Source organism: Melospiza georgiana, chromosome 6 (genome assembly GCF_028018845.1).
Source record: "Melospiza georgiana isolate bMelGeo1 chromosome 6, bMelGeo1.pri, whole genome shotgun sequence".
Classification (NCBI taxonomy): domain Eukaryota; kingdom Metazoa; phylum Chordata; class Aves; order Passeriformes; family Passerellidae; genus Melospiza; species Melospiza georgiana.
The window spans coordinates 59,735,147-59,750,698 of record NC_080435.1 but is presented as its reverse complement, the minus strand read 5'-3'; the positions used below and the strand labels follow the sequence as shown (position 1 = coordinate 59,750,698).

The 15,552-nt window shown below is 46.0% G+C and overlaps 1 protein-coding gene and 1 non-coding gene across 2 annotated transcripts; one reads left to right on the top strand and one right to left on the bottom strand.

The window, feature by feature from the left end:
• Window positions 1-1,947: 1,947 nt before the first annotated feature.
• On the bottom strand, window positions 1,948-2,020 carry TRNAK-CUU (transfer RNA lysine (anticodon CUU)). Its single transcript has one exon. It is a non-coding gene; the product is annotated as a tRNA-Lys (tRNA).
• A 93-nt stretch (window positions 2,021-2,113) lies between these two features.
• On the top strand, window positions 2,114-12,522 carry PSMA3 (proteasome 20S subunit alpha 3). Its single transcript, XM_058026516.1, has 11 exons — window positions 2,114-2,176; window positions 3,095-3,177; window positions 3,560-3,683; window positions 5,761-5,862; window positions 5,956-6,029; window positions 6,584-6,656; window positions 7,600-7,665; window positions 10,195-10,241; window positions 11,717-11,784; window positions 11,917-11,981; window positions 12,334-12,522. Exons 1-11 carry the CDS (start codon window positions 2,156-2,158, stop codon window positions 12,376-12,378), a joined length of 768 nt encoding a protein of 255 aa, XP_057882499.1. The 5' UTR covers window positions 2,114-2,155; the 3' UTR covers window positions 12,379-12,522.
• Window positions 12,523-15,552: the final 3,030 nt, after the last annotated feature.

The following is a 15,552-nucleotide window of genomic DNA, read 5'->3' as shown; positions in this document are numbered from 1 at the left end:
ATGCTTTTTGTGACAGATCTCCCCCTGCTGCCTGCTGCCCACCTGCTCTGTGCCTGAAGCACGACTCTGCAAGTCAAACAGATATTTAAATAAATCCTCTTCTGGTGAACCCTGGCACAGGGAATGTGCTACAGCACTCCAGTAACTCCTGCATGGCTTTGTCATTGTGTTTTGCCTTAACAGGTGCTGTTAGTTTTTATAGCTGTGGGGTGAGGTTGGTGTTTCAGGGATCATCTCCAGGCTGGATAAACAGGCAGGGTCTTGTTGCCAGGCACAGAGAGGTGTACAGAGCATGCAGCCTGGGCTGTGCTGCTCATTTTCAGTCACAATCTGGGAAATTTGGGGTGCAGGTTTTATTTTACCTCAATAAGAGCTGAGCCAGAGCTTCCTGAGAGAGGAATCTGCCATCAGCACGAGTCCCATGGAGCTGGGAGCTCCTTCCCTTCTCAGGAGCTGGAACTCCTACAGAGCCTGTGGTGGTGCAATGATGTCATTTTCCTGAACTGCAGCAGACTGCAGCTGAGGAAATTCAGGATATTCTTAGCCCTTCCTTTTCAGGGGTATTTCTGTGCTGCTCTGTGCACGTACCCTGGGACCTCTCCCGGCGTGTTCTGCCACCTCATCCTCCTGCTGCCCACTCACATCTCCTCCTGTGGGCTTTCTGCATCCCTGACAGCCTCAGCTGCTTCTGTTCCACATGGCAGGGACAGAATTCCTAACTCCCATTTCCTGCTGGGTCAAGTGCAGAGTCCCAGGACCTGCTAAGGCAGATTTTTATTTCATTGAAGGAGTGAGAAACACTCTTAACGGTGTGCCCTCAGAGATCACACCCTAAATGTGTAATGGTGTAGAAATGGCTGGGTTTTCACCCTGGCTGTTGTGGTTCTGTCCCTGGCACAGCTGTGGGATCTGTGGATCCTCCCAGCAGACGAACTGACAGTGTCTGCCTGGTTTAGCAGGAGGACAGTGACAGACACAACCCCCTGCAGTGACTGGAGGATTTCCCTCTGAGGTTCCTCATTCCAGCAGCCTGGTGTTGGCCAATTGCAGACAGCTCCAGGTGAGGATTTTGGAATATTCATGAGCCCGTTGTGGTCTGCATCTCCCTGGGGAAAGTGGCTTTGTCTCATTCCCTCTCCCTTTTGGTGGAATCAGATTGTCTCAAGTCAGAAGGGAGCCCTGAGGCTCCTGGAGTGCAACTCCCTGCTCCTTGCAGGAGTACATGCAGTAAATCCCATGTCTGAGAGCATTGTGCAGATGCTCCTTGAGCTCTGGCTGGCTGGGAGCACTTCCCTGGAGATCCTGTTCAGTGATGGACCAACACAAACCACAGAATCCCAGAATGGTTGGGTTGGAAGGGACCCTAAACCTTACCCAGTTCCACCCCTGCCATGGCAGGGACAGCTTCCACTATCCCAGGCTGCTCCAAGCCCCATCCAGCCTGGCCTTGGGCACTGCCAGGGATCCAGGAGCAGCCACAGCTGCTCTGGGCACCTGTGCCAGGGCCCCACACACTCACAGGGGTGAATTTCCTGCTGCCCTAAAACCCCCAGCTCCCTTCCCCTGGGGCTGCTCTCCTGTAGTTCCTGTGTTTAACCAGGGTTGCCACATCCCAGATGGAGAATCCCACCCTGGCTCTTGTTACATTTCCAGCTCCGTTCCTTATCCAGGTATCTCTGTAATTCCTCTTTTATCTGTGGGGGAGCCCAGAGTTCCTACTTGATGAACATCTGTTTGCTGCATTGTCTATTAAAAAAATAAAGTGTTATGAGATCCGGTGTTTGGTGGTCACTACCCAACTCCTCACGGCTTCTATTTTGTTATTCACATGCCATTGTTGCATGCAGGTCACTTGCAAAAACTGATTTTCGTAGGTATTTACCGAGGGTTTTCCCTCAGGAGTCGGCGTTTCCCGCCTGGAACGTTTTAAGAAGTTCAAAAGTAATGCGCCCAACGTGGGGCTCGAACCCACGACCCTGGGATTAAGAGTCCCATGCTCTACCGACTGAGCTAGCCGGGCGCTGTGGAGAGTTGTCTCATTACACATAATTTAACGTAGCGTATGGTGACGTCACCCCGTGCGCGCACGGCGGCGGCCAATGGGAGCGCGCGTTGCTGGGCGGTGGGCGCGGGACGGGCTGGCAGCGGCGCCGCCATGAGCTCCATCGGCACCGGGGTGAGTGCGGCGTGAGGGGCGGCGGGGCCGGGGCCGCCACGGGCACAGCGCGCCCGCCCGGCCGCCCCCGCCGGCCCCCGCCCCACCCGCGGCCTCACCGGGCCCGCGGCGAGCGCGGCGCGGCGGCTCCGGGGCGCTGCGGGCGGCTGAGTCACTGCGGCCCGGCAGGCCCGGGGAACCGGCGGCGGGGCGGGGCGGGGATAATGCACTGCTTATATCCTTCTATATAATCTACATTATGCATTTCAAATATATTCCTGTGATCCATGCGTTTGAATTAAGTGGGGACTTGCAGGGAAGCAGGGGAGGGACTGTGGATCGGGAGCTGCAGTGATGTGGCAGAGAGCAATGCGGGTACAGGGTGACACAGAGCAAAGTGAGGTTGGATATTGGCAAATAATTCACACCATGAGGGTGCGGGGCCCTGGCACGGGTGCCCACAGCAGCTGGGGCTGCCCTGGAGCCCTGGCAGTGGCCAAGGCCAGCTTGGATGGGGCTTGGGGCTCCCTGGGATGGTGGAAGGTGTCCCTGCCATGGCAGGGGTGGAACTGGATGATCCCGAGGGTTCCTTCCAACCAAACCGCGCTGGGATTCTGTGAAATGTAAAGGCAGACAAATCTCCCTTGGGTTTGGAGTGTTGTGTAATGCTCAGTGATTTCACATCCAGCACTGTGAAATGGCCTCTCCTGGCTTTTTTTCCCTGTGTTCTTCTGTTTCTGTGTCTTATGTGAGAGCTCAGCCTGCTTTGGGGATTTCACATCACCTCTAGCAGTGACAGTCTTGAATTTTTTTAAATGAATAGGCTTAATTTTTTAAATGAATAGGTTTAATTTTTTAAATGAATAGGTTTAAATGAATCTGAAAATGTTGTGATAATTTCTGGGTTTTTCTTCCTGAGAATTGTGTCTTTTTCTTCAGTATGACCTGTCAGCCTCCACGTTTTCTCCAGATGGCAGAGTGTTCCAAGTGGAATATGCTATGAAAGCTGTGGAGAATAGCAGGTAAGATACAAATGTCTGCATCAAATATTTGCTCTTTTGGCCTCTTTTACAGCAGTGCTGCTGGGCTAGAGAAACATGAGGGTAAAATTGGTGTGGTAAAATGAGTTCTGATCTAAAAACCCATTTTAGGGATGGGAGTGTCTCTGCTCCCTGGATTGCCAGGGTCACCCAGGGCTCTGTCTGCTCCAGAGCAGGATTAGAATCACAATCCCAGGATGATTTTTGGGTTGAAAGGAACCTTTAAGACCATTTTGCACCCCCTTGTTTTCAGTGCTGGAGTTGTGACCAACCTACCTTGGGAGAAATCTTATTTCTTCTGTCTTGATAATTGTCTGTGAAGTATTTTACCTTGTGAGGAACTGACATTTTTCTTGTTTTCCAGTACAGCAATTGGGATAAGATGCAAAGATGGAGTTGTGTTTGGAGTAGAAAAACTGGTGCTGTCCAAGCTCTACGAGGAGGGCTCCAATAAACGGCTCTTCAATGTCGACAGACACGTGGGCATGGTAAGGCACTGCAGAAATTGTGAGGTGACCCCCTCAAAAGGATGAATTTATCAATCAGAGAATCAAAAATAACTAGATTAAGAAGGTAATGTTAATGTGTCTGTGTATAAAGTCAGAAATGCCAGTGGGTTTTACTGTTTTTTGTTATTTATTCTTTTAAACATACATAAGTAAAATCCAAACTTGAAGTAGAAGATGGGGGCTGTTTGAAATTTTTAGGAATGCTTTTCCAGGTGTTCAGACTTGTGTGTAAGTATAAACACAAGTGTTAAAATGGTGCTTTTTGACACAGTTACCAGATAAGGTGTTTAGGGAAAACATGCTGCATGTGAGGTTGTGGTGGTTTCTTCTCAGCAGTGTGGAAATCACCTGAATTCCCCACAGGTTGGTGTGTGGAGGACAGGGCTGTCCAGAGCAGGTGTGAGAATGGTGCAGGGAGTGCTGCAGTGTGAGAGGAGCTGTGGCTGCAGGGGATGTGCAGCCTTGCTTGGGTTGCTGCAGTCTGGGCAATCAGGAGATGATAATTAATGAAGATAACTTTGGTTATTGGTGTTCCTGGAGGAAAACTCAATACATGATGGCATTGGCACCTTCAGAGGCTGGGGGGAGATGGGCAGGGTGGGTTGCTCCATGGCAGGGCGTGGCTGAGCCCCTGCCAGCTGTGTGAGTGTGTGTGTGTGTGTGTGCTGTGTGCTGTGTGTGTGTGTATTTTGTGTGTGTGAGTGTGTGCTGTGTGTGTATTGTGTGTGCCTGTGTGTGTGTGAGTGTGTGCCTCTGTGTGTGTGTGCTGTGTGAGTGTGTGTGCTCTCTGTGTGTATTGTGTGTGTGTATTGTGTGTGTGTATTGTGTGTGTGTGTGCTCTGTGTGTGTGTGTGAGTGTGTGTGTGTGCTGCGTGTGCTGTGTGTGTGTGTGAGCAATTCTGGGTGTGTAAGCAGCTGTGCTCTGTCCCTGCAGGCCATGTATGTCTGTGTGTCTGTCTGTGTGTCTGTTTGTCAGTGTGTCAGAGCAGCTGTTCTCTCCCTGCAGGCCGTGTGTCTGTGTCTGTCTGTCTGTCTGTCTGTGTGCTGAGCTGTTCTCTCCCTGCAGGCCCTGTCTGTCTGTGTGTCTGTCTGTCTGTGTGTGTGCTGAGCTGCTCTCTCCCTGCAGGCCGTGTGTCTGTGTCTGTCTGTCTGTCTGTGTGTGTGCTGAGCTGTGCTCTCCCTGCAGGCCCTGTCTGTGTGTCTGTCTGTCTGTCTGTGTGTGTGCTGAGCTGTGCTCTCCCTGCAGGCCGTGTGTCTGTGTCTGTCTGTCTGTCTGTCTGTCTGTGTGTGTGCTGAGCTGTGCTCTCCCTGCAGGCCGTGTGTCTGTCTGTCTGTCTGTCTGTCTGTCTGTCTGTGTGCTGAGCTGTGCTCTCCCTGCAGGCCCTGTGTGTCTGTCTGTCTGTGTGCTGAGCTGTGCTCTCCCTGCAGGCCGTGTGTCTGTCTGTCTGTCTGTCTGTCTGTCTGTGTGCTGAGCTGTGCTCTCCCTGCAGGCCGTGTGTCTGTCTGTCTGTCTGTCTGTCTGTCTGTGTGCTGAGCTGTGCTCTCCCTGCAGGCCGTGTGTCTGTCTGTCTGTCTGTCTGTCTGTCTGTGTGCTGAGCTGTGCTCTCCCTGCAGGCCCTGTCTGTCTGTCTGTCTGTGTGCTGAGCTGTGCTCTCCCTGCAGGCCGTGTGTCTGTGTCTGTCTGTCTGTCTGTGTGCTGAGCTGTGCTCTCCCTGCAGGCCGTGTGTCTGTGTCTGTCTGTCTGTCTGTGTGCTGAGCTGTGCTCTCCCTGCAGGCCCTGTCTGTCTGTCTGTCTGTCTGTCTGTCTGTCTGTGTGCTGAGCTGTGCTCTCCCTGCAGGCCGTGTGTCTGTCTGTCTGTGTGTCTGTCTGTCTGTGTGCTGAGCTGTGCTCTCCCTGCAGGCCGTGTGTCTGTGTCTGTCTGTGTGTCTGTGTGTCTTTGTGTCTGTCTGTGTGCTGAGCTGTGCTCTCCCTGCAGGCCGTGTGTCTGTGTCTGTCTGTCTGTGTGTCTGTGTGTCTTTGTGTCTGTGTGTGTGCTGAGCTGTGCTCTCCCTGCAGGCCGTGGCCGGGCTCCTGGCTGACGCGCGTTCCTTGGCAGACATTGCCCGTGAGGAGGCTTCCAACTTCAGGTCTAACTATGGCTATGACATCCCCCTGAAGGTGAGAGGGCAGCTCTCAGGGCTTTTGCCTTTTATTCTTGACATGAGAATGAAATTTTATTCCTTGTTTTATTTTTCCTTTTTTTGCACACAGCACCTTGCAGACAGAGTGGCCATGTACGTGCATGCCTACACCCTGTACAGTGCTGTCAGGCCCTTTGGCTGCAGGTGAGTCTTGCACACACACTCTGTTGTTTGTAAATAGCTTTTGCTTCACAGTTGCTGGAGCTGCTCCAGTTGTCTGAGTTCTTTTTGGAACCTGGAATTAGTAACCTACAGTTCCTGTCCTAAAGAATCCCTTCCCTTTCTTTTTGTGTATGTCTGACACCTCAGGTGAGAAATTTATATTCCCATAAGGCTCTGCCAGCCTTCTACAGAGCTGGTTATTTGTCCCAGGTATTTAAAGTTTGAGAGCTTGTGCCAGTCAGTCTGTGCTGAACTTCCCTGTGCAATCCCCCTGCTTGCCCTGACAGAGCAGGGTACAGCTCCTGTGTGACTCTGGTGCAAAGGGCTGATGAACAGAGTCCTGCTGCCAGGTCACTGATCAGTGAAATGCTTCTGGCAACGTGCAGGTCCTGCTGTGAGGCAAATTGCTCAACAGTGTAGGAGGACAGGAGGAGTTCTGCTCCAGGAAGGGTGTAGGAAACCCAAGCTGGTGTGGTCTCTCTAGTTCTGTGTGTGTTGGTGCAAGGAAAGGTTTTAATTTCTCTTTTCTCCTCCAGTTTCATGTTGGGGTCCTATGATAGTGATGATGGTGCACAACTGTACATGATTGATCCATCAGGAGTTTCATACGTGAGTGTGTCAAAAATATTTCCATCTTAGCATAAATTCCTTTTCTAGTTGGGAAAATAGTGAGTGTTGGTCCCTAAGAGCTGCTGTTGTTTTCTCCTTTTGCCTGGGGAGATCTCTGCTGAATCACTGCTGCCCCTTTGCACATCCTTGCTAAACAAACATTGTGTATTTCTTACAAGTGCAGCTGGGAAATGAGTTTAAAGCTTGTCTGTCAGAAATTGGGAGTTCATGCACGTGGCTGTGTCCAGTGAGAGCTCCCCTGCACTGCTCCAGAAAGGCAAGAATTGCAGTGATGTCCCCTTCTCTGAATGCTTCAGCTAAGAGAGGGCTGCTCCTCTGGCACTGCCTGCCAGCAGCAAACCAAAGCAAAACATTTTATTAATTTATTAACATGTTATTAATTGTTATTAGTGCTGCATTTTCAGCTGTGTGTTACACTCAGGTCAATGCACACTCTTACTGCTGGATTTCCTAAAATTTTCTTGCAGTATATCCAGTACCATGGCTGTTGAGAGAAATAGAAATGTTTAATTTTTATGTGTTTACACTTCAAATACATTTAGGTGGGTTTAGCTTGGGGTTTGCTTGGATCCTGTAGAACTTCTGTAGCTCATATTTAACTTCTCTCTTCAAACTAATTCTAGTTTATTCTTCCATTTTTGTAACAGCAATTAAAAAAATCTATTACAACATTTTGAGCTGATAAATTTCTTTCCAGGAATTACTGAACACTTTTTTATCAATAGTGGTGGTATTGATGTAGTAATTGGACTCTATTCAACAATTTGGGGATGTGCCCCAAGACAGAACAATCCCAAGGTTTTTTTGGCCTCTCATTATGAGTAAGGTGGGGTTGTCATGTGCTAAGTGACAGTAAGAGGTGTAGAGGGTCTGGTACTTAATTACATTTTAATATTGTTTATTTATTTTTATTTTTTTTTAGGGTTATTGGGGTTGTGCCATTGGTAAAGCCAGGCAGGCTGCAAAAACAGAGATAGAAAAACTCCAGGTATGGTGTAACAGTGTTGTGCTGTCTCAAGACAAATATTCCTGCCTTACCATGTTACCTTTTGGGTGCCTGAAATACATAAAATGCAGGAGAAGCAGGTGAAATATTTTCTTGTGCATTTGCCAGTGAGCCAAGTGAGTCAATATAAAAGTATAAATGAGTTTTTAATTCTGAATGAAAACCATAGGGCAGCATTGTGCAGGGTGCTGTATTTATTTTTTCCCAATGGTTTCAGATGATTCTTCTGTTTAACAAGTTCACAAAGGCTGCTCTTGCTAAGGACAAACTGGTCTGTGGAGAGAAGACAACCAAAATGTATTGAAGTGTGCTTTTAGCTGATTGAAATTATTTTAGAATCTTGAAAGATTTCTGTTTTCCTCATGTGTTTTAACATCTGACACCCTTGGAGACAACATGGAACCAAATCCTTCTCCTGGTCTGTCTCATGAAGTTATGTGATAAAATATAAATATATTTTTGGCCTGCAGAGGGATGTCACAACTGTTCAAGGAAAGGTTCAGAGTTTATATGATTGTTATAATTTTAAGAATAGCCTATTTATGGTGCTTTAGCATCATGACTGAAAAACTACAGGAAAAATGAGAATGTTCTAGGCTTGATTCACTCAGTTTTGAATACCAAATGAAAGGTGAGAGGCCTGCATGATCATTTGATCTTTATACTGGAATTGTGGCACCTGGGCAATCATCATTTCAGTTCCTGTGTGTGCACATTGATAACACACACATTACTCCAAATAGTTCATTTTCTGTTTGTGCAGTGCTGAAATCTGAAATTTTCCAAAACTTGTGCAGTTTCTGCTGTGAATTCCTGGACCTGGACAGCAGAGCTGTGAATGCACACTGTAACAGAGGTGTGGCACAGCCCTGCTGAGGTGATCATGTAGGGGCTCCCCAGTAGTGAAGTGTGGGATCCTGCCCCAGCTCTGTGGGGTCAGTCCAGCCCCACCTGCCCAGAAATTTTGTCCATGTGGACTGGGCAGGTTTGCAGGTCACAGCTGATTTGGACAAGGTGAATTTGTCAAAGCTAAGGTGGGAAAAGCAGAAGTAGAGAAGGTTTTGTGGGGTGATCCAGCTGATGGCCAGCTAGGATTTGTTTGTTGGGAGAGATGAGTGCAGGTGGAAAGGGAGAGGCAAGCAGGGAGTCAGGACTTTATCCCTGCCTTGGGGGACTGCAGAGCAGCTCTGGCTGGGGAGGATACACTCTGTGAAACTCTGAGGGGGCAAGAAGAACACCCTGCATTGATCACATCCTTTGCATTTCATGTCTGCAAACTCAGCTGTGGGAAAACTTGTAGTTGTGCAGAGACTGCTTTAATCTCTTCATCTCTGCAGCTCTGATACTGTTACAGGTTTTTGATACATGGACAAGATCATGATTAACTCCTGGGATAAAACTGCTCACATTGTTTGCTTTCATTGTCTGCAGAATTAACATACCTGGGATGGGAAAAGGATAATGGCAGAAATTAAATTGACTTTAGTTTTCTTTTTTGTAAATATGCATGACACTAGTAGAGCTTTGGGTTTCCTGTTTGACTGCTCACTTTATATGCATGAATATTCATCATTTAAATGTTTGTGTGACACAAGTTACATTTCTGTTCTGGACTGAGTGTCACAAAGGCAGTGGCTCTCTGTTCAGGGAATTCTCCAGATGGGATTGTGATGGCACATCTGTCTGACCAGGCATGGGCATTTCTTCTGTGCCTGTTGCTTCACCCCAGAAAGGGCTGTGACATTCCACATGAACCCTTGTCATCTTAATCCCTTCACCAGTGCCTTACAACTGCCTGCCACACAGAGAGTTTGAAAATGTTTTGGGAATGGGAAGAGATGGTAAATTGCATTAATGAAATATAGGAAAATATATTACTGCTTCATAGACCAGAAAAGTTGAGCTATAAAACACAAGTTTATTATGTCCTGGAAATTTGCCCCAGCCTTTGTTCTGATGAACTGTGAAGCTGCCAAAAAACTGAGAAAATGTGAAATGAGATGCTGATGCCTTGCTCAGGCAGGCAGTTGGTTGTAAAACAATATTCTCCTCTTGGGGCATTACTTAAAACCCAAAATGACTTGCATAAAATGTTGGTAAGACCACAAGTATTCCTGTGCTGCCCATATTCCACGTGAATATATGTGGCTATTTTATATCAGTTGAGCATAAAGCATCCAGGAAGAAGCCAAGCTTTGAGGATGCCAGCATCACCAGTGTAGCTGCTAAGATTTCAGCTGATGAGTGCTTTAAACTGGGAAATTTCCAAGTAGTTTTATTTTCCTAGAATCTTTCAGTTGTAAGATTCTTCCCAGGAAGAATGACTTGCATAGAGCAGGCTGGAAGATGCATTGTAGAGAAGAAATTTAGTTTTGGCTTTTTCTGTTCCTTTGACTACTGAACATGAAAAAAAGCTCATCAGGCACATGCACAGCCTCTCCTGTTCTGACTCTGTGGAAGATTTATATTTTTTTATTAAAAATCTCATCTCTGTGTGTCTTTGGCCTGCAGATGAAGGAGATGACGTGCCGTGATGTTGTTAAAGAAGTTGCAAAAATGTAAGTCTGCAACCTGTTTTTCCAACTTGACAAAAATCCAGCCTGGTGAGCTTGCTTTGGTTTCAAACTGAGGCTGTTCCTTTTCAATTGGGTGTTGTGTTGTGTGACTCTAATCCCTGGTTTTAAAATATTTAAACCAAGTGACAGATGAAGGGAAACTTCTTGGTGTGCTGCTTCTGAAGTAGGAGTTGTTTGAACAATGACCTGGTGCTTCAGAGAGGAGCTGCCCACAAGTGATGCTGAGATCTTGGACCCAGCCTGAAAAAAAGACTCAAATGCTTTGGACAGAAGCAAACTAGAACTTTTTTAAAGGACTATATTCAGTATAGATTTATTATCATTAGACATATAAAAATAATTTCTGATAATGAGAATACTTCTGTTCTAGTTCTGCTTCAGCTCAAACTCAGCAGTGGCTCTAGACAGGGTCCTGTTTCACAGCTCAAATTCAGCTCCTTATTAGCACTGAGCAAGATAGCAAAGATTTTAATAACTTTTAAACCTAAAATAGTAGGCACAGTCCAGAGCAGAGATTTCTTCAGGAGCCTGTGAAGGTGGCAGAAGGTTTGTAACCAGCTGAAAGGTGAGAAAGGCCTGGAGATCACCTCAGCTAGCAGAGAGGGGGGTCTGTAAGCACAGAGGGGCATTTTCCTGGACACCAGTTTCACTTCAGTCTTTACATTTGTTTCACAATAATTCCACTGCAAGTGCTGCTGAAGGTGTCCTGCCTTCCTCCACTGTCTCCAAGGTTTCCACACTGGATAGGAATTGCTGGTATTTTTCACCTTCTCACTTAGTGCTTCCTGAAGCAAACTAAGAAATACAAAATACAGGCTTCTGAAACAGTGAAGCCACAGGTTATTGTGAGTCCTGCTGTTTGGAGTGTCTCAGCCCAGAATTGTTCCAGTTTGTTTGCATGTTCTGCCACAGGATGAATCAAATCAGTTTTGTTATTGCAGTGTTTCCATTTCTGTCCCACAGGCTGCTGGCACTGTGTGTGCTGTGATACCACTTGGGAGTTTCAATTCCCATTTCCATGTTTGCCATGAGCACCACACTGGAAATCTTCTGTACAGATTATACACAAGATACTGTGCCTGATTTGGGATTTAGTGTTAAGTGTAAAGTGCAGTAGGGTTTGCAGGGGAAATGCTCCAAGCTGCATTAGAACTGGTCTAGCAGAAGCAGGCAGTGATGATGCAGCCTTGGTTCTGCAGCATCTAAATCTTCATGTTTGTTCCAGTTAAGGCAACTTGGACATCTCAACCTGCATCTTGCTGTAATGATTTAAGGTGTTGTTAGATTAGCAGTTAAGCTTGGAAAAATCTCTGATGGTTTTTGGTGGGGGAGGAGGCACAGGGAGAGCTTCTATTAATCATGAGAATACTTGAACAGAAGAAATCTGGGACAGGAACAAAGTATATTTAGCCTGTTGGTCAGTCTGTTCTAATCTGTTCTTTGTCTGTTCCTTTCAGAATCTACATAGTTCACGATGAAGTAAAGGATAAAGCTTTTGAGCTGGAACTCAGCTGGGTTGGAGAAAGTAATGCATTTCTATAATTTCTATAAGCACTCCAGAAAATTTATAACTTTTTGTAACTAAAGCAAAAACATTGCCTCTGTATGTCAGGTCCTTGTGTGAATTGTAATTCCGACATATTCTTTTTATTGGCAGTAACCAATGGAAAACATGAAATTGTTCCCAAAGACATCAGAGAAGAAGCAGAAAAATATGCCAAGGTGAGTTATGACTTTGGTGTTGTTGCAGTGCTTCAGTGTCAAACTGCTGAGCTGCCTGGAAAATGTATCATCCCACATCCCTCAGTGTGAGCTGGGTTATGGGAAGGGACAGGAGGGGAGGCTACAGTGTAACCCAGGATGGTTCTGCTCTCAGAAACTGTTAATTCACAGCCTGCCACAAGTGGGGTCTTTCTCCTTTAAAGGTCAATGTACTGATGGGAATTGTGCTGCTGCCTGCAAGGGTTTGGGTCTGTGAGAGGGGTGTGAGGCTGCAGCAAACTCATTGTGTTTATTGCAGGCTGAATTATAAAACAACTGTTAGACTATAATTATACTTTCTTTTTTTAAACAGGAATCTTTGAAAGAGGAAGATGAGTCAGATGATGACAATATGTAACACATTGTTACTCCAAAACAAGTCCAACTTTTCTTATCTTAGAGCAGGTTTGTTTATAATGCATTATGCATGGGATGCTGTTGTGTTCTTGTTGGAAGAAACCAACTGACCAACTTGCACTAATAAATTTTCCATTTTACTGTCTGTTAGCTTTTATTTCAAAATGTATAGGCCAGCAACTGTATCTAAGGAGACATTAAAAAGGAAAGACATTATCAGGCTGCTGTTGCTTCCTAAGCACTCCATTTGAGCCAGGCAATGCACAGAAAAACAATCTGTTTATACACCAGCCAAGTCTCTTGTTAATGCTGCATAGTTTAATATTAAAAATTAGCACTCTGCTCTTCCTTGATTAACCAGCAGCACAATGTGCAGTTTGTGCACAGCCAGTCTGTGCCTGCTCTTGGCAGAGATGAGGACAGGGCCAGCTCCAGCAGCAGGTCCCAGTTTAGGGTGATGTGCACAGCTCACAGCCCCTAACAGCCTATGCAACAACAGGAGTGCAGCTAAAGGAATGTTAATCTGAAGTACTCAGCCTAGGCTTAGTGGAGGAGTAGGAGGAATTAAAAACTAATTCAATTTAAAACAGTGCTTGTGTTAAGTTCTAAAGCTGTGAGATCTATTAAGCAATGTAATTGGAATTAATGCTTGAAGAGGCAAACTATTTTTAAACTCTTTTATTCAGCTGTAGTTAATCTTAACACACTTCTGAATCAGCTTCATCAATTGTTGACCTTTCCAGAAGAGAAAAACAAGCTTTGCTGCTGTCATTCCCCACTTCCTAGGAAAACAGGCTGCCTGTTCTAGTCACTTCAAACTTTTGAAACAGCAGATGGGGCTGGGAACAGCCTGGTCTGGTGGAGGGGGACCCTGCCCATGGCAAGGGAGAGCAATGAGATGATCTCTCAGCTCCATTCTGACCCATATGATTCTGTAAGGTAATACACTGCTCTGGTCACCACCTTACAACTCAGTTAAATTTTGTAGTCTTGTTTGCACATGCAGTTAAAATTCTAATGGCCCTGCTAATCTAAAATGCATACTTGTGTAATGAATCAAACTCCTCAGTTTAGGACTGCACACTCATATTCACCAGCCCTAAAAACAGAAGCTTTCCCTTACAGGTTGATTTTTACAGAGTTAGTTTGGAAAATACCTGGCCTTCTCCAGTCTCCTTTGTACCAGGATTACAGAGCAGCTTCTATTTCCTTTTTGTGACATGGGAAGGGCAGCAGAGGGAGGTGGCTCTGACTGTGTCACTTCAGGCTCCCCGAGCTCCTGTGGGACAGAAGGGGGCAGGACAGGCAGCCTCTGTCAGTGCCACCTCCTGAGGCAGCAGAGCAGCTGCTGCACTGAGTCAGCAGTGGAATTCCTGGAATTCCAGGGCTCCAGAATGAATTTACTACTGCAGCTTCCTGCTGACTCAGCTCCTGCAGTCACAGGCCAGGGCCAGTCAGGAAACTCCTCAGCACCTTAAAGCATCAGCTGAGGTGACCTGCCACTCCTGGCAATGGCAGCAGGGAAGTTCCTGATTCTGTTCCTAAAATCACAATATTCTGAGTTGGAAGGGAGCCAGAAGGATCATCAGAGCCATGAGTTTGGTGTTTGTAGCACCCACTGTGAGCTGCTAAAGGGACTGAAGGTTGTCCTTGTGTGGCCACACCACCCATCCACCCCTCTGATCCTTTCAGTGACAGCCACTCAGAGCTGGGGACAGGAGCTGGAACCACCCACAGCCACATTTCAGGGCACAGTGAGAAGAGCAGGACCAGCTGTGCATATTGAAAAGAAAAAATTGAAGGAATATGAAGAGCTACGAGGTGCACAGCCACCTACTTGCTTATCCAAAATCTCCAAATATCTACTTCCTGGAGAACATGGCAATCTAAAAAGCTCCTTTCAGGATCAACACTTAATTTTTCTGTACCTTTTCACCACAAGCAAAAAGTCCCATGAAAAGCAATTTCAAGAGGCTGTACATGCAAAGTGCTCCCCAGTGTCTTGCCTGTCATGGCAAAGTTTAGTTAATACCAAGAAGGTTATTACTGTCAGATTATTTTCCAAATTTAATCATTAATTTACCAGAGTATAGACTCAGCCTGTTGATGAAAATTTTATGGTAAGGAAAAAAACCTACTTTCATTTCCACTGACTGCAGATGGGGAAAGAAAAAAATGAGCATTAGAAAGAGGGAGGGTCAAAGAGGAAACAGAAAACCAGCAGAATTCTTTTTGATCACAGGTTCAGCATTGCTTCCTCTTGTCAGCAAGGCCCAGGAACATTAGAACAGATTTCTAGCCCAACTCATTCCAGCAGAAAACTACTGCAACTCCCCTGTGACAGCTATTTTTGTAACCCTGCAGTTCCATGAGGCAACCACACTGTATTTAACAAGTAACTCATTAATTTTAGTCACTTGCAAATTAACTAATTATACAGTAGTGCATTAGTCATCATAATGTTTCAGTAATTTAGTCCACAGCTGATAGGCTAAACAGAAACTTCAATGAGTTTTGCTACTGACAATCATTTACTTGTTGCTGTGTCAAACACTGCAGTTGAGAAGGGGAAGAAATGTTTAAAAAAGAAGGAAGTGGCTGCTATGGCCACACTGACCAAATGAACTAAAAATGCAGTGGGACAGCAAAACATGATTAAACTTTAATTTATGTTGAGGACCATTTTATTCTTAATAGATGGAGCTGTCTGAAGGAAATCACTTGGTGAACAAGTTCCAGAAAGGCTCAAGCTGGATCTGAGATTATTTAGGTGACAACTAGATCTGTTCCAGAACAAGACAAAAGAACATTAAATTGCAAACAACCAAAAAGCTTCTATTTAGCAGAGGCTCTCTTTTAACTACAGGACTAGGGGGGGAAATCTGGCTGTATTATAGATGCTCCCATATCCTGCAGGCTTAACCAACATCTAAGGACAGGAGTTTGATTTAAGCCCAGAGAACAACACCTGCTCAGGCAGCCAAGGTTTGAAAGGCAGCATGCATTCCTACAGAAGGAAGGCTTGGATCCCCTTCCCTAAAATTAAAATCAGCTTTTGCAGCTGGCTTGAAAATGGTCAATTATAACTTCAGTGTAACTAAAATGTAGAAATGCTTTGCAAGGCAAACAAATGGTAGGGTGAAATCTTCTGAATTAGAGATGTGAGCAAGAGGTG

Bases quoted from the DNA above. Each gene is read 5' to 3' on its own strand.
- PSMA3 (XM_058026516.1), top strand. From the start codon at position 2,156: ATGAGCTCCATCGGCACCGGG. The intron at 6,657-7,599 runs GTGAGTGTGTCA...ATTTTTTTTTAG, and splicing joins ATCCATCAGGAGTTTCATAC to GGTTATTGGGGTTGTGCCAT. The intron at 11,982-12,333 runs GTGAGTTATGAC...TTTTTTAAACAG, and splicing joins AAGCAGAAAAATATGCCAAG to GAATCTTTGAAAGAGGAAGA.